This window comes from Anarhichas minor, unplaced genomic scaffold (genome assembly GCF_050575085.1).
Source record: "Anarhichas minor isolate MPS153535 unplaced genomic scaffold, ASM5057508v1 ptg000051l, whole genome shotgun sequence".
NCBI classification, from domain to species: domain Eukaryota; kingdom Metazoa; phylum Chordata; class Actinopteri; order Perciformes; family Anarhichadidae; genus Anarhichas; species Anarhichas minor.
Genome location: NW_027466497.1, coordinates 5,016,082 through 5,040,125, shown reverse-complemented (window position 1 = coordinate 5,040,125; position 24,044 = coordinate 5,016,082). Strand labels below are relative to the sequence as shown.

Below are 24,044 nucleotides of genomic sequence, written 5' to 3'. Positions count from 1 at the left end.
GTTGTCTGAAACGGAAATGTTAGCCAGTACCATCTCCTCTCATCAGTGCAATTCATTTTGTTTTCCTAATAAGTATTATTAAACACAATTACATGTATTTTTGCAGTTTTCCTCAGTAGATTGGCTCATTGTTTCTTCCCACTGCTGCATGTTTGTTATCTAAATCAGTTGATTGCCTCGGTGCTGATACACAATCCAGCATAGCAGAGAAACTCTGTAGCAAATGTTCAGGCTGTGGGTGTGTGTGACTGAGGCTCGTGTGTGGGAGTTCATCAGCTCATTACAGACTAACAATTCTCTTTTGTTCCCTTTAATGTGAAAGAATTTATTTCCAGTTTTACAGCCAATGTAGGCTACCTATAATTTGCACATCTCCTAGCAACAAGACTTTGAACAAACTAAATATAACTACTTGCTAAGGTGTCACTATGGGCTCAGCGTCACTGGCTGTGAAACGATTGTGTTGTATGTATGTATATATATATATATATGTGTTTGTGTATGTGCACGGGTGTCTCAATACACCATCACCAGTGGTCTTCCAGTGAAAGCAAAAATCCACACGTTTCCATATGCACAGCGGAAAGAGGTGAATGAAATGATGTTTGGACTACAATTAAAATGGCAAAACAACTAGATTCGCTCTTGAAACGTCAACGCTAGTTATTTATGTAGCCACATGGCTAACCCGATTTACTTTACTCTTTCATACAGTGTGAACAGCGGTAGATAAAAGGCCTGTACAGACCATGACTTTATTAAAACCATGACGTTATGAGGTGTAAATGCATGCAGAATGCAACTGTGTCTGGAGGTGCTCTGGCTCGCATTGTGATTGGATCTCAGCCAGTCAGTTTGGCCCAACAAGTTCCTGCTGTCAGCTCAGCAAAAAAAGCAACAAAAAAACTTCTGGGCAAAAGAAAATGAATTGGAGCCTGTAATGGTAAAATATGAATTTGAACTTTGTGTCCTCGCAGTGAACTCGAAAAGTTACGTGTCATCTATTGAGGAAAATGGCTACTGAAAAAGTAGCAAAAACGACTTGCAGAGTGGCAGAACAACTTGTTCCTTACATGGAGTATAGGAAGTGCAGACTAAGCAGTAATCAGAACTGGTGGTTGAAAACACCTCATGTTACCTTGAATGTATCGAAGCTGTGAAAAATCAGCTGGATACAGCAGACAAGCCCTCGTGGGTGCTGCACTTTGAATCTAACTTGTTGCTGTATAAATAAAGGAGCCTGTGTGTCACATATTGTGAAGTTTTTACCACAGACTGCTGAATACGTACTCTGTTGTATACTCTTCCCTTGCAAGCGAATAAACAGAACAAGACAGCTTTGAATCTTCTGAAGACTTTATTATTGATTTGTGAACAAAAACTCTCTTCTCCCGATTAACATAGAAATCTTCCACAACAAGCCGACACAGCAACAATGTTAACAATCTGCATATTCTATTAGCTTGTTCTTTACCTGTGCAAAAGAAGCTGAATATAATATATTAAGGACCCTCATATTCACTATGGCTCTCGCTCCGGTTTGAATTCTTTGTAGCCTTTTTACATTTGTATTGTGTCAAAGCCAACAGTGAAGATTGAAACGTAAATATATTCTCAACTTTCAATGGACATAGATGCACAACTCTCCGCAGTTATATATAATGAATGTGCAATTTAATTCACTTGAAATGAAAATGAATGACTACTATTATTATTGCTATCACGTGTCACTTGATAATTTACGAATCGCAGTAAAAAAAGGAGCATGTTAATGTGGATGCTGTACGATATCCAATTTACAGTATTGTTATCTCATGGCTCATGTACAAGGCGGGTTATAATTACATTTTTTTTTTAAATATATATACTTGTATCAGAATACACCTTAGTTTTCATACCGACTTCGAAAGATTTAGCTGTAACTTACTTTGAGGATTATAAACACAAAATCAAACTTCTCAAATCATAGCAGGGTTTAATGTCGGCTTACCACCAGCGACCAAATAAGAGCAACATGCAGATTTTACACCTTTTTATTTGAATCAGAAAATGTGTGATCAAAGAACATGTAAACAAGACCTGACCTGAGCGTCTTTAACATTCTTTGCTATGGACACATTTAAGTCGATAGCCTACTCTCATGAAATAAAGGTAGTGTAATAAATACTGTAAACTCTTGATAAAGGCCAGTGTCAACAAACTGATGCATCATTCCAAATCTAGTTTAAAAAAACAAAAAAAACACTCCTGAGCGTGAGTGCTGCTGGTTGAGTGAAGTGGGTTTTTAATACAGATGTGGAGCTGAATGTCACCCTCCTGTAGCTCCAGCCTCCCCGGGGCTCTCTCACTGACTGTGACAGCATGGCCTCAGCCGCCCACACCACCCACCCTCCCCCCTCAGCACCTCCCTCCTGCTGGATGGTCTGTCTATCTTCATACACCCCACTCGACCCCCACCCTCTCGCCGTATGCAACAGATCGGCACACCGGCGGCACCCAACGCAGCTCGGCTCTTTCATCAGGCTGTCACGCAGGCTCAGCCGCTCTGACTCGCTGTGTTTATCACAGCTGCGGGCGTGACACTAGAAAGCGTATGACAACCGGCTTAAGCACGCGCCTGTGTTTGTATGTGTAGGCCGCCGTTATTCTCGGGGGAGTCATTACTCGGGCGATCTCTTCGGGCGCCCCTGAATTCCCCGATGTTTGGAGTCAGCCCTCTCCTCCCAGGAGCGTGCTGGAGCTCAGTTCACTGAGCTCGTTGTTCAAAACAAATCATCGTGTCTCCCTCTGTACCTTAGCCAAATAGGGGCCACATCAGGAGTGACTCGCCACACATTAGCACAATTGAATTGCACTCACTCAGTGTGCCTTGGTTGGTTGTGACAGGAGAGAGGGAAGAATGTACTTGGTGTGTGTGTGTGTGTGTGTGTGTGGCACATTGGGATTGTTCCAACAATCCTTTCTTAACATGCATGATGAGATTATCAGGAGGGAATCCAGTTTAATACCCACACTCTCCACTGATGTCAATAAAATGTATTTTGGGAAAAACAAAGCCCATCGATGCTCCATCAGAAACCTTATGATGGGCCGTCAGATGGTTGGGTCGGGTTTTGGTGAATACAAAGGAAATGGAGATTGGATGTGAGTCCTGTGAATGACGTGGAGATTTAAATGTTGGTTTGAAAAAGTCATTCTGACTTCTGCCAAATTCTTCAGAGTTCCATTTTTGTGAAGAATGTTGGACAAAAGAGCCGTCCCCTCCGGGTCCGCTAATCCCCTTTCCTTTGTGGTCCGTTTCCAGATGTGTTGGTGAATGGGAAGCCGTGTGACTGCGATGTCATTGCCGACTGTAAAGCGGGTGACGCTGTGACCCTGGAGGTACAACTGACCAATCGGAGCAAGAACTCAGTGGGACCCCTGGCTCTGACTGTGGTGCCATATCAGGACTACCAGAACGGAGTCCAGAACTACGATTTGGGGGAGGCGGTCACCTTCATCGGCTCCAACACCTTCTACATTGACACGGTCAGTGGGGACTGGAGTACTACACAGACGTCATAGCGTCATTTCAACTCTGTTAATGTACAGTATTTGTCATCAAATATAACCTCTCCTATGAAGACATATATTATATTATTACTAGTTTGTTTTACTATATTGTCATTCACTATAACTACGTTATATTATGAAATGTTTAAATACTCCTCAAAGATGCTAAATACTTAAAGTGTTGCTGCAATAATGCCACCAGTAGTAACAGCAATAGATTGGCTTTACTTGTGACACATAATGGCTGAAACAGCTTTTCTTGCACAATTTAGCCCATTTAAACCAAACCTTGAATATTTGATATAACTGATGACAATGCTCTGTGCCTATTTAAGGATTTGAAACACCATGATCTGAGGCATAACAACAACAAAGAAACATTTTAAATGTGTAAATTAGGTGTTTTTTTACCTCCCTTTCATGAACTTGCTGAAGTTTACGGTTTCCTTCAGTCACTTAATTCTGGCTGCCTTTATTCTTAACCAAATTATACAGTATACACATTGATGTACCTCTGGGACTATTTCTTTGTTGGATTACATAACTCAAGCATATTTCAAGTCGCTGTATAATGCGACTTCAAAACTTGAAATAAAGCCTGCTAAGCAAAATAAGCTAAAAACACAGGTATGGTCCTTTTAAAGGTCATGTCGGCAGTCTTTGAATGAAAAGGCCCTTATCAGAGAAGGGATCCTGGGAGGGAGCCTTTGTTCTGTAACACAGTCTTACTCCTGAGGGTTAAACAAGCTGGAGGCGATTAAAAGCGGCTTGGCTGATGCCAAACCAAAGAGCTTACAGTCTGAAAGGCAGATAAAAGCACAAATGATATTCCTAAATGTGCAAACCAACTTCATTTTGGGAATTGTTCTCAAACGAAGGGGGAAACGCAGATCTTTTCGGTAGTTTTTCATCAAAGCCACAGTCGGATTCAAACCTTCTCCCCTGCCGGCTTCATGGCTGACAGTGTGCCAGGTTCTGTATGGAACTACTGAAAGCCGGCCGCTAATGATTCTTACTGCTGTCTGTCTTCGCCGTCGCCAGGTTAAACCCAAAGAAAACTCCGTCTGTGTCGGTGCCCTGCTCTTCCTCTACACTGGAGATTTCTTCCTTAATATCAAGTTCCAGGACGACAGCGCTGGACGAGAGCTTCCTTTAGCCTGGTTCACTCTGCCCAGTGTCCACATCCGAGCCCTGGACGCTCAGCCGCAGGCCGGGGCCTGAGGGCCTGGTGGCCTCATCATTGTAGCCCTGAGAAGTGAATGGATGGGGAGTTCTGTTGATGTTGTTCTCTGTAAATACAATATTCTTGTGAATTTAATCACATGTATATATCATTTTGTTAAAGGTTAAAACGTGTGAACAGTTCTCTCACGGACACACTCCTGCACACAATCAGTGTGTACTTTGCAATCTAGCTAATGATACAGCGAACATCTGTACAGTTGGCTGTTAGGGGTGATTAGAAACAAGCCGTTTCTCTTCCTTTATGAACACATCTTGAAGGCTCGGACCTCAATCATTTAATTTCAGTGGAATCAATGCAATCAGTTGACTCACTTGTGCAGACAAAGTTAATTTTCTTTTGCGTTAAGTTTGAAAAATGAATTCTCACCACTGACCAATAGCAAACTGCATTAACACTGAACTTCAAGGGGACATTATTGTTTTGAATTGTACTCGATGCTGTCTTATTAGTTGTGTTGCACCATGTAATGGTCCATGGTCTCCACACAAGAGAGGCAGTATGGTTTGCACGGTCAATGTGAGAAAGGAAAAGATGCTACAATTGCGCTTACTTGAATTAATGTGTTTTACGGTTTGCACCGTTTTAGCTAGCTAGCTTGCTAACCGCTAAATGCTAGCTAGCTACACTAGTCGCAATGAGCGGTAGCGGGGGAATTAAATGCAAGTAGTCGCTGTGTTGCCACGCTTCTAGCACCAACTATTTTGCGAGGCTACACGAAAGTTTGCTGTCTTTTTCTACCAAGAATTAATATCATTGTCACACTTTTTCTTATCTTCACAATGCCATTTATTGAGAAGATTATTTTGTTACCTTGCATTTCGAATTACAAAATATCTACTAAAATGAAATAAGACTAAGCCATGTTACTGGGCAGAAAACCTCAGAGCCCCGATTGAAGAAGAGGAGCTACAAACCAACACCGGAAATGTGATTAGCCAGACTCTATAGCTAGTTATGTACACATAAGATCTATTTATTTCTACTGCTGTATGGATGTTTTCACTTGCCTCTGTGCCACCACACTGGATGACTGATGAACCTGACCGTCATAGATTAGCCTATGTGTGACATATACTTGCTGTAAATAAATGTTTAAAGAAGCAACCTGTGTTTATTTTGACCTTATTCCAACTCGTTTTATTTGTCCATCCCAGCCGTTATAGCTCTGTGTCCATCTTCATCTTCTGCCTGCTGAGATGACCTTTATCACATTTTGGGAAGCTCCAGTCTGACATTCAGATACACAAAAAATCCATAAACACTGATTACCGGAGAAAACATTGCTGACTAATCATTTTTAACATTCCTTTAGAGTGACTGAGCTACACGCTGTGTTCCAGTGAAACCTTACAGTTCACCACTAACGCGTTTTGTTTTACTCGCTCTGACATTTTGAAACATCAGTGCATGCATAGAATAATGTCACAGCAGATTCAAGACCTCATCGTAGTTAATCATTACACTGTGCTTTCTGATACACTGGGAGTTAACCAGTGAAGCCACAGCACTGCTAATGTACTGCTGGGAACTCATTATCCACCTGGGAACCTGAATCAGTCAGTAACAATCTTGCTTCTCCAACCTCTTAGAGTACCACAGGCTCCAGCAGTAAGTTAATACAGTACGAGTGTTGTAAGCTGTCACTGCAGGCCCTTCTTCCACCCCCTCACTGGTGGACCAGATGTGAACTGGGTGATGACGAGATGCTGGGGGAAGATTAGCCTTGTCAAAAGGCTGAAATGTCTTGGGGGAAGGGGGGGTTGGGAGGCCTGGGAGAAGAAGTCCGGGGGTTTCATTTTTATATGAAAGAGGGTTTATCAGTGAGCCAGCCTCCTCTTAAACAAGCTCTCATTTCAGCGGAAGTTATAGCTGAGTATGAACTAAGGACGGGACCTTAGCCACACTGCCTGACCACAGACCACGAACACCAGGAATGACTTTGTGTTTATGTAAATCCAATGTAACTCTGTATGCTACAAAAATAACAGAATTTCTGAAATGTGAAGCACCGGTGATCCAAGTGAAAACATGAGAAATCACAAATGTCTTTTTTTCTGAATCTAGTGCTGTTTCCCCGTGAAGGTCACATTAGCAGTTCAGTGATAAAACAGCGTTTCCACTCGTCATAAGTGTGTTAGTTTACATATGTGAATAATACATCAGTGAACCACACAGGTCATTGGTTATGCATACAACGCAAACGATTCCAAAGTCATGCCCTCCACCCTTATTCATTAGTTTATCTAAGAGAGGGTGTGTGAGTGTGTGTGTGTGAGAGAATGTGTGTGTACTGGCTTTGAAAAGTTAGAAATGAAAGGCAGCTCTGAGTGCAACAATAGAAATGGATTGTGTTGTTGATGTGAGAGTGTGGACCCTGGGCTGCTGTCGGCACAGTTCAGTCTGCATGAACTCACTTAACATATGTAAGTTCTATCTTCGGCATATTGTTTACTGACCCTTATAACCGTCTTCTTCAGGAAAGGTAACTCGATTTTATAAGCATAAATTACAAAGCAGAGCAGCAATTAAGGATGTCCTTTTCTCACTTATCGAAGCATAGATTCACCTTATACGCATAAATAAACTGTGGGGTCTGGCATGGATAGCTGGAAGTAGCAGAAATGGAGATCCAGAGCAAAAAACTAAACAATCTACAGCAGCAAGTAAGCACTCAATTCAGGGTTTAATTAACATTTTACATTTTTCCTTTATTATTGTAATTTGCTGAGAGAATCATAGACTGACCGGTTGATAACGAGTACTGTACTTTAGTATTTCCCTCAAACCACATTTTTCTGAACTAGATTATTTGATGGCTTAAGTCATTAGTTACTTTGCGGCTATGACTTTACATTCAATATGAGAGAGCATCGATATTGGGGACTAAATAGGTGGGACAGAAGACACAAGTTTGAGATTTAAAAAAATAATGGGTTTTATAAAAATGAGAAAAGGCAAAGCTAATATGGATGGGACCCTAAAAGAGGTCATCCAAACCCAACTGAACGCATAGCACAGCAAACTGAAAGGCAACAAAAGTGAAGAACCTACAAACTAAACTCAGTGACACAAAACACAATAACTGAGACAGCTACAAATAGACATTCAGCAGACAGTTTGCTGAAGACTAATTATAAACAATAACATGTATTTGATGGTCATATAAGCTTCCAAAGTGCTCAACACGATCTCATCCCTTGTCATGTTTTGCTGCTTGGGAAGAAGCTATAAAGACGCCGGGGGTGTCGCACGTCACAAGCAGTTAACGTTGTGAAATGGTTGCGGTTAACGCTGGAACACGTGCTTAACGTTATATATATATAACGTTACACGGTCGCGGTTAGGTTTAGGGAACAAACATACGTAGCCCTACTTAAAATAAGTTTTGTGTGATATGAAGACGCAGAGGGCCACTGCCCAAGCGTTGACGCCCTGGGAGTGACACCAGGCTGAGATGCTGCTCCCTACATTTCCTATAGTGCAACTGGATTGTGTCTTTTCCGCTTGACCTTCTCTGCAAATGCAAATGAATGGATGGAAGTGTGACGTCATTCCAACGTGGGTTGGGCCAGCAATGGGTCACACAAAGTGTGACCCATTTGGAGTCGGGTATCCAGTTCCTGTTGTGTCTTCATGGCATAATGGTTTGTTGCCTCCAAGCACAGACCCCGATGTTTCATTTCTGAGACTTGACATAGCGCCCTTCAGCACCACAGAAGACTGTAAAACCAGTGAAGTTCCCCTTCAAGGGTAATTTGGAGTGTAAGACTTGCTGTATATCTGAGTACTGTACACTAAACATATGAGTGTAAGACGTTCATGAGAGCATCAGCACGTGTTACGGCTCTTCACCACCCCAAACCATAAGCTGCCCTCCCCAGAACTGAGGACACCCAGAAGAGACTGAGCATCTTGTCTCGAGTTTAAATGAGGTTTCTTATCAGAAAATCACCTCCGCATTATTAGCCACCAACCTTCATTACCTTGCAGCACACCTGTAATTCTGATCGCAATCAGCCTAACAATCAACCATCACTCTGTGCCGAAGCAAACAAGAGCCTTACATTTAGTGGCGAAGCAATCCCCACAGTGTTCAAACGAATCTGCAAGAAGCCAGAGTTCAATTCAATCCCTTCCTCCTCTCTTTCAGTATTTAGTGGTTGGTGACGTCCACTCATATTTATCGGCGACCTTGGTATGTAAATGATCTCTGGAGTGGAGAGATGTAGGGGTGGTGGGGGGGGGGGGGGGGATTAGGGTGTGTGCTGACGAAAGATGATCCATTTGACACCTGCGCTGCTCTTTAACTGTCACGCCTGTAGCACTGGCACAGAAAGGCACAGCAGCCCTCATCCGCTGCATGTTTACTGATCCAGTGTGACTCTCTGACTTAATTACTACGCTATCTGCAGCGACACACGAGCTGCTAAATATGAAATAAAACGAACCTGAACTCTAAAACGTGGCTGCAGCTTACAGTATGCAAGAATTTCCTCCCAGTTAAAGTCCCCATGAAATGAAAAAAATATTTATGAACTAAAATGTATCTTATTACAATCCCATTTATTATCTTTTTCTTGTGCTTTCAGGTGCATCTCATGGTCCATCCCCATGGTAAAGCATGAAAACTACCTGCGCGGAATTACCACTCCTCGCGATGTTCCAGATTGTAACTTTAAAATCGAAAAGGATCATTCAATTCTGCGTGCGCTGATTTAGCTGATTCCTATTGTTTGCAGTGAAGCCATACATCATCGACACCTTGCTAGTGCTGCTGCTATCGATGCGTGGATGATGTATGATACCTCGCCACACAACACGCTGTGCAAATGAGTTGGCAGACAAGGATTTATCTCCAGACTGTGGCTGGTATTTTCAGTTGGTTGCTGCTGCGGCATGAACAGAGAAGCACTCAGCTGTCAGTCAGTCAATCCGGCTGGGTTGAAGCTTCTATCATTCATCACTGCTAATTGTGCATGTCTGATGTCTCTGCTGTCATTCTAGATCATACGTGGAGACATTCTGCCGTCATGCAGCCTTCTGAGGCGATGTATTTGTGTCTGTGCAGGCCTGTGTGATGAGCACAGCCATACTGTAAACTCGGTGTCATTACCATGGAGACTAATCTAAGCAGTTGCCATTATTAAACTTTTTCTCTCTGAGCTTCTCCAGGAATGCATTCGGAGTTCTGTAGGTGGGCTGAGCGGGCACTTGAGATGTGAGAAAGGGAAGCTAAATATGGAGCGAGTACATATCCAGACGATGTTGATTAGTGGAGCTGTTTCGACTCTTAAATTGCTGCATAATGAAACACTGCGGTTGACGTCTTGGCTTCTGCATGCACTCAACTTCTTACTGAGGCCAGCTTGTTCCTGTGCGTTAGTGCATTGTGTGTTTTCATGGAGAATATGGACAATTTGCAGGGTTTCATTTAAAGCCTAAAATGAATCTGACAGGAAAGAAAAGGGATCCCTCAAGTCCTTTGTGGCGAACCTTTAAAATCATGACATCAGTGTGTATAAAACAAAACACAACATTAGTAATTCACAAGTTGATAAAAGCTTTTGCATTTGCTTTTCTTATCGCTCAGTTCACTCTAGAGGAAGGTTTGTTTACTTCCACACACATTTTTGATGTAAAAAAAGAAGCAGTAAAGATATCACAAGGAGACCAGACCTCACTTAGATATAAAAATAACATCTTTACAATATTTATCTTCTTTTTTTTCTCATGAGTTGTCGACAATCCTCGTAATATCAGACTGGAGGACTATCTGTGTTCCAGGAAATGATATGAAAAATACAAAAAAGTGAAAAGAGCATAATGGAAAATGCATTTGAAAAAAGTAGCTACATAGTTGAGGTTTCGGCCCAGTCCAGGATATAATTTTATGGATTTATTCTTTAATAATCTCCCAGTGGAAGTGAGAAAAGTAGCAGAGTATTTGCATCTGGTCAAAAGGGTAAAGGACCGTGGAGTCTAGTCACTGCCATACAGTGTTGCTAGGCCGATGTTATTTCAAGTGTTCATTGGCACGTTATATAATCAGCATAGGAACTTTTTTCACCAATTTCTCCATGTACCCATACAATGTACCTTCTAATAGTCTGTAATGAGGTGGCCCAAATTGTGGACTTCTGGACTTGTGTAGTCTTCACTTTGTCTTGGTCCTAACACTTCTGTAATAAGTTTGATTTAAGTTAAAAAAAAATATGAATAAGCAAAGTATTAATTTATAGTTGTGGTTTATAAAGTATTTTCCTATGTTCTCCCTCTCATCCGTTAATTTGTGTTTTACAGCTTTTCTCTACAATGATGACAATACTCACTCGCAGTTCAGAGAATATATTTACGTGAAATGTCAACTTTGAAGAGAAAGACTAAAAAGAGCACTCTTGCTTTTCATCCACATTTGAATCATTTCAAGGATAGATTCTTTTCTGATATCAGGAGTTTTGCTGCCTGCTTAATAACTGCACTTACAGTGCTCTGGTAATTTCAGATCACTAAATATTAATGCCCAATTATACCACAAAGTCTTGGAATAATATTCAATCAACTCCTCAGCCTAAAACATGAATTCACGTCACTAACAGTGCAACAATAATTGAGTTGAGGAAACATTAAACACTGTGTTAATCACAAGGAGGAACATACATGAAATAAGCCCTGTCCGTCGTCTTTTGCTCCAATGCATGCTGGGAGGTTTCTTTCTGCCTACCTTTGCCTGCTACTGCAATTACAACTCATGCAAACTATTAATTTCAGCTCGTCTCCAAATTTAGACTATTGAAGTTAAAAGATGCAAAGCACGAGAAGCCGCATGCTGTACATTTACAGTGTAAAGTGAACGAAATGAAGGCCTTAAAAGGAGGTGTCATGGTCCTTATGGGGTCCTTATGGGGCCTCAAGATTAGATCACAATCAGGTGGTACCATAATTCCCTTATTACTCAGGTTGTGCTATGCTATTAACAGATGACCACAAGGATGATCCACTGTGAACCTGGAGCCCTTCATGGTCTGGATGGTAATCTGTCCTTGTTTTTTAGGGTGTTTATAAACAAAATATCCTTATATGCATTACTCCCTGTTGCGTATCTTGCAAATGTGTGTACTATGACTTGGATAGCATTGTGCGCAGCAGTGCATCAGTCTGTCAGACTTCAGCACCCTGGACAGCACGGCAGCCTGTGCAGCTGAGCCCGATTTGGAGCGCAGATTCACCGCTGCCCACGGAATGTAAAAAAAGACTAATGGGACCATCTGAGTTTGAGTAAACCCTCTCTGTCCATATAATGAGTAGGAGTGGTCAATGTGGGAGGTCGCGCGGTGTGGAGACAGGGGGGGGGGGGGGGGGCGGCATTCAGCTGTGCCCCAGGAGATTTTCCCCGAAGAGACAGCTTCCAGGAGTAAGCAGATACTCAGGCCAGAATTTGGATGAATCGTGACACTTGGAAAAAGAGAGGAACACAGAGACAGGCGGAGCAACGCCCACCGATTAGAGTCCGGAGTGCGTGGAGACATAAAATGTGGAGCCTTCAAAATACGAGCTGTTCGTGACACGCACGGTTAACTCAGAGGCCCCCGCACGACGAAGGGAAACACGTTTATTATTTTCTTTCTGTTTTGTTTTTGTTTTTAAAATCAGATTAAACTCCTCAGCAGACGGGAGAGGACGTTTGGATGTGCGCAACGGAGCATGTGTGCCAGTCCGGGAACGGAGCGCGCTGTAGCCTTTTGTTCGAGCTCTAAAGTATTTTTATTATTCTTTACACATCCTAAAAAAAAGACATCCATTTGGGAGAAAGTACTTTGCGGTGGAACCTGTTGTCGACGATGATTTGTTGCGTGCTTGGAATATGTTTTGTGTTCCTCTAACAAGCGACGAGTTGATCAAGGAATAAAGCAACTGAAAAGGGAAATACATCTGTGAAAATGATTGATCTGCGCATTGTGAGAGTTACATTTCCCAACTTGATGTTCCACTGCGATACTCTGTGACCCTCCCGTCTTAACGGCGACTCAGCACATTTCTGATGAGGATGTCCGCTGTTTGCGAGGAAGATTTAAGGATTTCACAGGAGCTGGATTTTTTTGGGGTATATGGGGAATGGCTGCTAAAAATAGCCTGCATGCTGATGAGGTTACAATGAACAGGTTGGTGTTCAGCTGAAACTTAGAGACATGCGGAAAGATGTCTTGTTATACGACATTTTAAATCACAGCAAAGACAAAGTGAGTGGAGCTTGAAAGAAAAGAAAGGAACAAGGATCTGTCACCGATCATTTGTTTTATTGGACGAATTTATTCCGATCAGTATAATTCACTTGGGGAGAAAATACACCAACAGCCGATATTGGAAGTAGCTTGTTGATGGCACTGCGCTCCGGGAGGACTTGGTTTGGGCAGGTCTTGCGCAGGGTCTTTCGGCTGCAGGGCTCCTGGTCCAGGCGATCGAGCAGTCTCTTGTGTCTCTCCGCAAACCAAGAGCAGGATCTGGGGGTCTGTCATCGGGATCACTACAAGGTGGGGGATTTCCACCGCTGCCACGACTCCGGCATCCACCACGTTCACCGGAGCGCACCTTTCTGCGCCTCCGCCTCCAGGCGCTGTCCACACGGCTTCCCCCACGCTCGCTGCGCCTTCCCAGGGAATCCGAGGGGACATGAGCCCCTCGGTCGCCGGTTCCTGTTGGCCATGAAGCGGCAAAACGTGCGGACCTTGTCCCTGATCATTTGCACGTTTACATACCTGCTCGTCGGAGCCGCCGTCTTTGACGCCCTGGAGTCCGACTCCGAGATGCTGGAAAAGGAGGACCTGGAAGCCGAGGAGAAGCGTCTCCAGGGGAAATATAACATCAGCGAGGATGATTACCGCAAACTGGAGACCATCATCATGGACGCAGAGCCCCACAGAGCCGGGGTGCAGTGGAAATTCGCAGGGTCATTTTACTTTGCCATCACGGTTATAACCACCATAGGTAAGTTCCGGGCTCTTGTGGTTTGTCCCAGTCTCTAAAACCAGTATAACCGAGCCCCCGTAATCATTACAGGTGCCTCTCAGTGTCGGCGTATGATCACTGTTGCGCAACAGGACGTGTTTATTATGAGGACAAATACATTTTCAAGGCAATAAAACGCGAACGATATTATGGTTCTGTTCATATTGAGAGCTGTCAAAAACAATCCGATCTGATCACAAACATTTCAATTGGAGCCACGAGTCTCGAGATAAAGTTTTTAAGCAACATGTTGCAATAGTCACGCGGGAGTTGGAGCCGAGGAGGGAGCTTTGTGTCACCGCGGTCAAACATATATACACGGAATTTGGACTGATGCTTTCAAAAATCACCTCTTGAGAATGACGTAACGCACTTATAGGACTGTTAAAACACACATCCGTTCCGTTGGTGTAGCACTGTACGTTAAGATTCAACTTTTGACGGCGCGTTACCGAGATGCAGCTCAAAGTCTGACAGAGAGCAAGGAGTTGAGGGTGTTAGACACGCCGTGATTTACTCCTGAAAGCTCGTGCAGAGGGGACGTGGAGCTGTGCAGGGAGGATGACGAGGCCCCGTGAGCGGGACTGGTTCAGAGCCGCCTGTAAGGGACGCAGCAGAGAGTGTGGTGGTGCTGAAAGGACAGCTCCTCTTAGTTCAGCCGCAGACGGGATGAGTTCAGAGAGTTCAGCGAGTGGAATCTGCATGGCGCCACTTTTACTGATCCCGGTTCACTTTTCTCACTTAATGTAGCATTCTAATTAGTATATCTTTGGTTAGACTTGCTTTACGTTTAAGGGTCGCTGAGGTTTTGCTGCAAATGTGGTGTGTGATCAAAGAGCTTTACTACAGGTGATCGTAAATGAGAAATAGATGGAGCGCTATATGAGAGCTAAGGGATCATGAGAACTAAAAGCTATGTAAGGACAAATCAATCCGCTTTTCATAAATGCATTCATTTCTTATGATCCCCCTTAAAAGGAGAAATGTATTACATCAGTTTGACGCGATGATGCATTTGCGTCATACAGATGTAGTTCAAGCAGAGGGGTGCACTGAGTTTCTCTCTGTTTACGCTCCAAAAGCAAGCCACGTTCTTTCTGAATTGTAATCACCGTAATACTGAATGAAGCTCTAGCCAATCGAGTTGGATTTAAATAAATGAATTCAAACGTGCACTACCAAAAAAAAAGCAAGTTAACTCTCGACCTTTCAATCAGCTGAGTTTAGATTAAGTGGCAGGACATTCAAAATGAACTTCCCTTCCCGCAGAGGTCACAGTGAAGCGCTTTCTCCATTCCTGAAATCAGATAGAGGTAGTCGAGAGGAGGCCTTTTATCTGGAGGAAACTAAAGCACCAGGGCTGTCCTCCAGTCTGCCAGGCAACACTTAAAAGGGAGAACCGCACAGAGAGGTGAAGGTGGACCCACTGTTGTTTCCAGGCTACAGCGACGAGCCATTGTAATATTTATGTTCCGTGAAGTGGTTACATTTACTGCAGGTGTTTCCTCTGTGGGAAACAGGGCACTTTTATGCATCACTGTACTCTTTAACAGAGTGAGAACGGTTTAAGAGACAGTCAGACTTCTGCTGCAAAATGTACAGGAATAAACCTGATTTTCATACGTGCACTTGAATTAGAAGGGAAATACAGTTGTTTAGATGAATAGTTGGACAGGACAGGTATACTGTGTGACACTGGTTGCATTGACTTATTTCTAGAATGCAACAAAGAAAAACAAAGAAAAAACTGTTTGTTTTTTTGCTGATTAGAAAGTCCAAAATACACTGTTGTAAAAATGAATGTGAGATAATAATGTTTATAAACTTTCAGTGGAACTGTGTCATGATCATATGACCATATAGTGTTATCATTTTACTAAATTTGCTCATAACATTTTAATAAAAGGCTCACAAAATGAGTTTCTAGGGGGTGTTTTACACGTTTGCAGACTTGTTAATCATGTAAAACAACAGTAGAACAAAGTTCATCTTATTGAACGTCAGTTGGTTATTTTATGTGCCATCTTGCATACATATGACGTTTAACTTATGGATCAGAATTGGAAAAAAAGAGGATGCTTTATCTGTCAATCATGGTAATTCACACTGGGCAATGTAAATGGATTCTTCGCATATCCCTCCTAGATACCAACACACACTCCACACACATGCATTTCAGAGGGGTCATAGTGCAGGGTCAGCCATAGTACGGCACCCCCAGAGCACTTTGGAGGTTTGGTGCCTTGCTCAAGGCAATCCTTCAGTTTCCAAGCCAAGTCCCCATGGACTGAGCTACTGCTGCTGGAAACATTGTTACTATTGTGATATTGACAAAATGTCCTCCAGTGAGGATGAAGAAAATCTCATGTAATCTTATTTTATCTTGAAGGACGAGTCTGGTGATATTATATTTCCTTTTTTATTGGCACCAAGCCCCATGAAAAGACCATAAACCAACAATGACCTGATCCTACTGACACATGCTGCATCTAATCTCAATCCTACATTTACTCTTCTGCTGCTGTAAATGCTAATTTAGAGCACCAATGGGTGTCAATCCGCAGGTGAAAATAGTTCCCATCAAATGTAATACAAATTCTCCTTATGTTTGAGTAACATTTGCTAAAAGCTACAGTCCCCAGCTGGTTTAGGAAATCATTTAGTCTGTATATACTGTATATATAACCTGTTTTTAAAAGATTTACGTCTTCAGAATGAACCGATTGAGGCTGAGGGAAAAAGACAGGATGGGGAAGAAAGGAAGTATTGACAGACGGTGGTTTTGGACTTTTCATTTGATTTGTTGACATATAACAGAAGCACAGAATATTACGCTCATTCTGTAACCATATTTACCTTGCTCTAGTTTGAGGCCTACTGTATGAAATGGTCACCACTGCATATCAGAACAAAGGCCCGCAGTATAAAAGAGAGATAACTTTCTATAGAACTCAAGGGAGTTAGTTTCACAAAAGGCTAAGAATGAACATAACGGTCAAAGCCGCCATCATTAGATGAAACTGTACGTCATCTGGTCATATTCCTGCTGGTACAATTTGTTCAGTACTCTAAGTGAGATTACTGTATACAGATTTTCTTGATGCCTCAGACATCAGATGAAATTAAGACAATCGCAGGAAAGCGTCTTGATGTCAGTTTGATATCTCTTTCTGTGATGTGCCGGTCCATCCAGACTTACTAAGGCAGAGACATTTCCTCTTGCAGGTTAAATCCATAGCTAAACATTATTTGCAGGTAGTATTTGAACCAGCCATCCATGTCTTCAGACGGAAGAGTTTTGATTTGATGAGTTCACTGAATGATTGGAACAGCGTACTCAAACATATACTGTTCAGCTGACAGCATGAGATTCATCGCCCTGTACTCTCACCTGTTAATGCCTTTGAGGGACATTTTCCTCTTTGAAATAATGAAACAAGATTTATTTCTGCACTCCGTCAATAGATTTTCAAATAATTATTTTGGCCGCTAAAAGTGAAAGAATTGAAAGCAACTTTGTGCAAAATGAAACTCTGCTGCAAAGATAAGGAAAACAATTTGGACTGTGTCAACTATGAGCTGTTTGTGGAAACTAATTAAATTTCGTTTCCTGTGAGAGAATATGGATTTAAATCATATGAAAGTCGATCAAATTAAGTTTCAGAATTGATTTAAAGGCTGATATCAGTTCTGCTGGATCAATCTCTTCAGGGATGTTGTCGCTGTTTTGTCAACAAAAGCATCATGAGCTGCATATCGGGAACATCGGTAGTAAATGGTCTTGTAGAAGTAATGGAAAAAGCAGTATTTGTAACCTTAATAGTAGTAGTAGAACATGTACATTACAGCAGTTTTAGCAGTATAATCAGTAGTAGTAGTGGTACCTGTAGCAGCAGCAGTAGTAGAAATAACAGTCGTAGCAGTACTTATGTAGCAGCAGTAGAAGTAACAGGCTAGTAGTAGTAGTATCGGCTGTAGCAGAAGTACTAGAAGTAGCAGCAATAGTAGCAAAACGTGGTATTAATAGTTGCAGGAGAAGTAGCAGTATTAGCAGATTTAGTAGCCGTATAGTAATAGTTAAAGTAGCAGTACTAGTAGAGTACATTTCTAAATAATAACACAAAGTCCAAAAATAAAGGAAATTATATATTATATTATATTTTAGACCTACAGTTCAAATTACCAATATAATATGTATCATTATTAGAAACCTGTATCGTTACAATACTGGAAACATCAGGACAATGCCAAATAAATAGTCCAATCTTTACATAAAATTAAAAACTTTACCAAATCAAAAAGGGAAAAAAAATCACATTTTTGATCATCTAATATTTCAGGGTTTTGTTGAATATTGAAAGTCATAAATCATCATGGTATGTACAGCAATAAAGAGACAAATGGGACTCACTTTCCACATTTCCTGATTCAAACAGCTCCCACGGCCAGTTTTTAGTGTCGGCAGCAGCCGTAGTAAATTTGTACCAAATGTATTTTCTTTGGACGTGTGGCAGTAACATTCAGTATAATCCCAGTGCCATTCAAATATAACAGTAGATGGAATAGCAGCAAGTAGCAGTAGTTACAGTAAATGTAGTGGCTGCAGTATGACAAAGACAGAATCTCAAGCATGTGTTTTAAACTGAGGACCCGAGGCTTCACACACTTATTCATGGGGATTTAAAAATAATCTGTAATCTACAGCTGGAGGCCTGACCGCTCCTAAAATGTTTAGTTTGAAGGGAACTTTTGGTAATCCGTTATCAGATGCTCATCATCATTATCATCATGCCTCCATAAACTGCTCCACAAGAAAAAATAAATGTCTGGAAGTGTGAAACTGGAGCCCAGCTGTGATACTGTTAGCACATGTCAGACCAGCTGTCTCGAGGGGCCCATCTCGGTGGACATGATGAGGCTGGAAACACCCTCCCCTCCATCCAGATCGACCCTGCAAGTTGACTATATTTATACCTGTGACTAATTGCACCCAATGTGACACTTAGTGATGACAGCAAGGTGTTCTCCCCCGAACTCTGCTCGGATGGAGAAAGGACGACCGCAGTATGCAGTAGTGCGTATAAATAGGTACCTTTCTCACAGTGTTGAGGCGCTCGTGTTGCCGGGAGACTAAAGACAGCTTAAAAGGTGAAAGTCATCTCTGCCAAATGTCTGGAAACATCAACATGTGTGTAGATGGGCAGTTTAGGGTGTGACTGAGGCCAGTGATACTTTGAACAATAACTCAGATTGTACCAAAGCTCTCGTCCATAAATGTGTAAATTACTGCAAGAATTCAGTGTTTCATTTTGTAACTTGCTAGAGTAAGAAACAGCATAAAGACTTCAGCGAAACACTTCCTGAAACTCCGACTAATGAAGGTGAGGAGCAATTTAAGACCGTATTAAATGGCAGACAAAAGCATAATTGCTTTGTAATCTGTAATTTTACTCCATTTGCTGCAAACAATTATTAAAAATGTGTTCTGAAAATTTAAAAAAATTGCAAATTTGACAGGCTTTCCAGGTCGGCACCTCCGTGTCTTTGTAAAGAAAAAAACAGAGAAAGAAAAATATAGTCAGAGTACGTTCAAGCTTCATTAAAGCTGCATTAATTGATTGTCTTTAGCAACACATGCTGAAAACATATCTGACATATTATCGGCTAATTAAGTTGTTATCTCGAATGTGCTACCAAACATTTGCATATTTGCACATCCAACAGACACGGAGCAACATTAGCCTTCATTTGGATTTCTGGCCAACTGACGAATCCAATAATTACTCTTATTTTAGCTCTTACGCTTTAGTAAAATATTTGTCAGTTTAGTTTCCCTTAAAGTTCAGCTTTCTTCACCAGTTAGTTGCCAACTAACTGTAGCATGCAGCTTGTTTATCGGCACATTTTCACTGCTGATATAGCTGTCTGCTGCTGGAGATGAGGTGGACGACAGCATAACGTTTGTGGGCTGGAAAACCAAAACAAAGCTAGTTTAAATGCCAAAAACAGCACTGACGATAATATAGTTATCCCTTTCAGATTACATAGTAATCTGATCCATTTAATCATTTACATAAAAATATTGATAAGTGAGCCTTTAATGTAGTAACACATCACTCCTGACACTATTTTCTCCTGCTAAATACAGGTTACTTACAACAACAAGACAAGAACTTAAGAAAATCCAAGTTACATTCTCCAAATGTCAAGCTAACTCAAATGTCACACGAGGCAATAGTTTGACATGATCATTAACACAATAGTGTAGTTAAATGCTTCTGTGATTTAGTGCTTAACGAGTGGCTCCCATCATCCTCACAGATACATTCATCTTTCTAATGAAAGCGCGTTGTGAAGATGAGTCAGATGCCAGTCACAGTTTCCATTACGCTGCACAGAAAGTGCCACTTCCAGAGTTCTGGACTTGCGCTCACACATTATACACAGTTTATGTGCCAGTAGGACGCGTCCACTAAAAGAGAGTGCATTCTGAATCAAGCCATTCAAAGAAGCCAATTTAAAGCTTTCTATAAGTTATAGCTTTCGTAGGTAAACTAACTATAAATGACTTCCAGTTAGTGATTTATAACAATAGATCACACTGTAAATTATACTAAAAAACACCATGTTCTGTGTGTGTTCTCCTTAAAGCACAGGACAGTATTTTATATATGATTTAGATGCAATATAAGAAAGATGTTTGGCTGAAGGACATGTGGGTTCCAGGGTTGGGGGATTGAAATGTTCTCAAGGGTCCATTTGCTGTGTAATCCCTCTGGTACTCCACACAGGGCCACACGCTGCTAAAAGCTGCACTTTGCTTGCACTCGGCTGTCATACTTTGGATGGTAATACACGCTGTAATCTTGATAGGCGGGGTCCTGCAGACGTGAAGCATGCACGCTGATAGTCGTGTGTGGACATGAGTAAGACGGGCTCTATGTTGCGTATTGACGAGCACTGATTGGAGAGCTGGATGTACAAAGTCACTTTACATAGGGGCAGTTTTCTGTCTTGCTTTTATTCTCAAAGAGAACCTGTTGATGGTACTCTCATTCTAACATCAAAAAGCACCTCCACGAGGAGGGTCAATAAACCCGCCTACTCATCTTCATTTGCTTGATGACACACGGGCTGTAATAACCCGGGCGTCCCATTACTTAGTATGGATTATGTAAATCTCCAATACGTCAAGGGCACGGGATTTCAAGACTTCTTTTCTCGAGCAGCAGTTAATAAAATGACTGAACATATTTTAAATCCAGGTAATTTGTTCATTCGTTATACGTGATAGAGATTAGTAACAGGCGTATATACAGTGATTAATGGCTTATGTCATGAATCTTCAGAATTTAGGGACGATGGGTAAATGTCCAAAGTTCTTTTTCTCACATTTTATGTTGTTTTTGGCAATGCTTAGCCGCCAACTAAGCAAAACAAATTGAGCACATTTTAGAGAAAGCACTCAGATCATCATATGAATGGGAGTAAAAATGACATTCAGGTTCCTTTAATCAAACAGCAACCTGCCTGGCTACAGTCTAGGCTTATTACATCTTCACTCTTATTTTTTCAGACACATCTGGCTTCAAGGCATTTATGCAAACGCACATGATTATTCTTCAAGGATTCAAGTTCACCAAAATTTCTGGAAAAACTTCGATGGCATCAAGCAATGCAGATAGATTTGAGATATCGGTGTCTGTTAGGTTCATGGAACCTCTAGACTGTGTGGAAACCGCATGTAATCCAGCCTCTTACACAAAGAGAACCGGTTTCAATTATAAACAAAGCATTTAATACCTCTCATGCTAAAACAATTGCATAGTGGAGTACATCATTTACAGTTACACCGAATATGACCTGCTCACCCCAAAAGTCGTTACCACCCACCCAGTGGTACAGGAGCAAGAGGCCGGAATTTCTTTCTCTCCCGCCTTACATAGTTCAAAAAACATCCCATAATGTCCGTAGTTCCAATTGGCTAAATCCAGCTGGCTCCTCCTCCTCGCAGGACCCTCGCACGGGTATGACCTGTAATTGCCTGTCTAGAAATCTATCTGTCCCTTACTCCCAACATACTATTCTTTACAGTTTAAAACATTCAATGACTGTCTTTTATGGCTTAACACTTCTATGGTAAACATTATATATAAAGATAAGGATTTGCAACTTTTGGCAAAAACCTTCACAAGTTTCACAAGCAAATATAAAGGTGCTACTAAGATACACTTCCAACTACAAATTCTAAAACACTTCTACAATTATGAATCTTCTAATTATGTATTCCAAAACACTTCTAATTATGATTTCTTATTTATGAATTATTAAACACTATTATAATTTCTTAAAGCACAGTTCTAAACCCAAATTTCCTACATGTCTTAGATTAAAGCCTCCGTGCCAATGCAGTGGAGGTGAATGGCATTTCATGTGTGGTGCTCGCAGTATTGAAACAAGTTCAACGAAAGGGTGGAGCTCAGTACAACCAAACAGGAAATAAGACATTTTGAACGAAAAAACACACCTTGAAAGCGGAAAAGTACCAGACCGGACAAGTCAAGTGAGAAGTCATTTTCTCATAAACTTCTGTACAATCATACTTCTCTTTGCAACCAGAGGAGTCTCCCCCTGATGGCCATTAGAAAGAATGCAGGTCTAAGGCACTTTAGCATTAGCTTCACTTTTCAGAACCGGTGGTTGCCGCTCGGTTTTAACACTTTGCTCAAATCTCTGCTGTGTACAGCTTCACACAAATTAAATTCAGTCGTAGTATTAGTTTTAGTTCCAGAAAGTAAGAAAAAAAAACCTCCCTGGGCTTCGGAAACCCTACTTCATTAACATGTTTGCTCATGAGATCCCATTCACGTCACCACATGAAGACACTTGGTGTGAAATCATCACAAACATATTACAATCAGCTTTCTCCCTCAGGAGGCCAAATCCCCTGTGGTTTAAATAGCTGTGAATGATCAGTATGTAAGCTGGACACCTAATCAATGTAATGCATAACCTATGTAAGAACATTGTCTTCTTTACTTTACTTAATATAAAATGTAATGTTCATTTGAATTCATTTAATCATAACTCAGAATACCAACTGAATAATTGTGTTTCAGTGTTAAATGCCTTTCATTTAAAGATGTATTTGTTGACATCAGTGTTTGCATCCAGAATTTCAAATAGAGTTTTGCACTTTTTTTAGTTTGATTTCGTACTTGTAATGAAGGAACATTGATTAAAACAGAAATACGTGAAGATTCTTGTGTTGTTATCCCCTGGACACTGGTGTTACATTACCTGGACGACGCAAGATCTATCAATGATTAATGGAGTGTTTAGTGCTTTTGTTCACTTGAGATTTTACTTCCCTGTCCCCAATTTACGAGATCAAATCTGTGCTGTAAATCTGAACCCTGCTGCTCGGCAGCCTGCTTATGACGCTGGATGAATTTGTACTCGCCTTTCTTTCTCGAAACAAAGTTGTTAATAGTGTCTGACCGCTGCTTATTGAAAAAAGATTCGAGGCTTTCACCCTAGTTGCACTTTGTTGCCGGTAGATTATTTTCACTTTGCCGAAGTGTCCTGCTGGGAGCTTGATGGAGGTCTCCACGCAGATCGATGGGAATGTCTTCCTGTGGTGCTGATGCTCTCTGTGGGAGTCACTGGCTCTGGATCCGGCTGGACCGTTTAAACTGTGCACACAAGATCCCGCTGCACAACACAGTTTGTGCATGTTGCTTCATCCTAAAGAAAATAAATGACATAAGATATTAATCTGAAAGAGAGTTATAGAAACACTCCAGCTAATGTCCAGCTATTCTCACCTTAAAAAGGCACTCTTTTAATTTTACACATCAAAGTTTAAACGTCATAAGAAGTACTATACTCTGGCTGTGAGTAATCCACCTTCTGCACCATGTCGTGATGTCTGGGGCTCTGTAGGAAGCCTTTCAAAGTCTCCAAAATATCCCTGATGATGTCATCGGAGGTTACTTTGTGTGTACTCTGTTTTGGCTTTCACACAACATATTAATAACGCCTTTTATACATTCTCTGTATATTATGTGTGGAGTATGAAAGACATATTCACCAAGACAAGAGAAATGTATGGTCTGAAGATGCTGTCATGGTGCATTATGGGGGATATAGGATCCAGAAGTTTTGGAGTTTGCGCTAGAGACTTAAAGTCAGGATATCTTGGCCTCTACTGCTTTGATTTTGACAATTCCTCTTTTGGCAG

General features: G+C 41.5%; 2 protein-coding genes across 3 annotated transcripts in view; both read left to right on the top strand.

Annotated features, from left to right (window-relative positions):
- trappc9 (trafficking protein particle complex subunit 9) overlaps nucleotides 1–5,902 on the top strand; it is a 147,359-nt gene extending 141,457 nt beyond the window's left edge. For both annotated transcript variants that reach the window (XM_076112819.1, XM_076112818.1), the window contains 2 exons: nucleotides 3,305–3,528; nucleotides 4,594–5,902. In XM_076112819.1, the coding sequence (XP_075968934.1) occupies nucleotides 3,305–3,528; nucleotides 4,594–4,773 (404 nt within the window). In that variant the 3' untranslated portion in view covers nucleotides 4,774–5,902. The remainder of the gene's footprint in view (nucleotides 1–3,304; nucleotides 3,529–4,593) is intronic.
- A 7,271-nt stretch (nucleotides 5,903–13,173) lies between these two features.
- The window catches only part of kcnk9 (potassium channel, subfamily K, member 9), a 29,048-nt gene continuing 18,177 nt past the window's right edge, over nucleotides 13,174–24,044 (top strand). Inside the window, exon 1 of the mRNA XM_076075305.1 lies at nucleotides 13,174–13,780. Coding sequence (XP_075931420.1) covers nucleotides 13,174–13,780 — 607 coding nt within the window. The remainder of the gene's footprint in view (nucleotides 13,781–24,044) is intronic.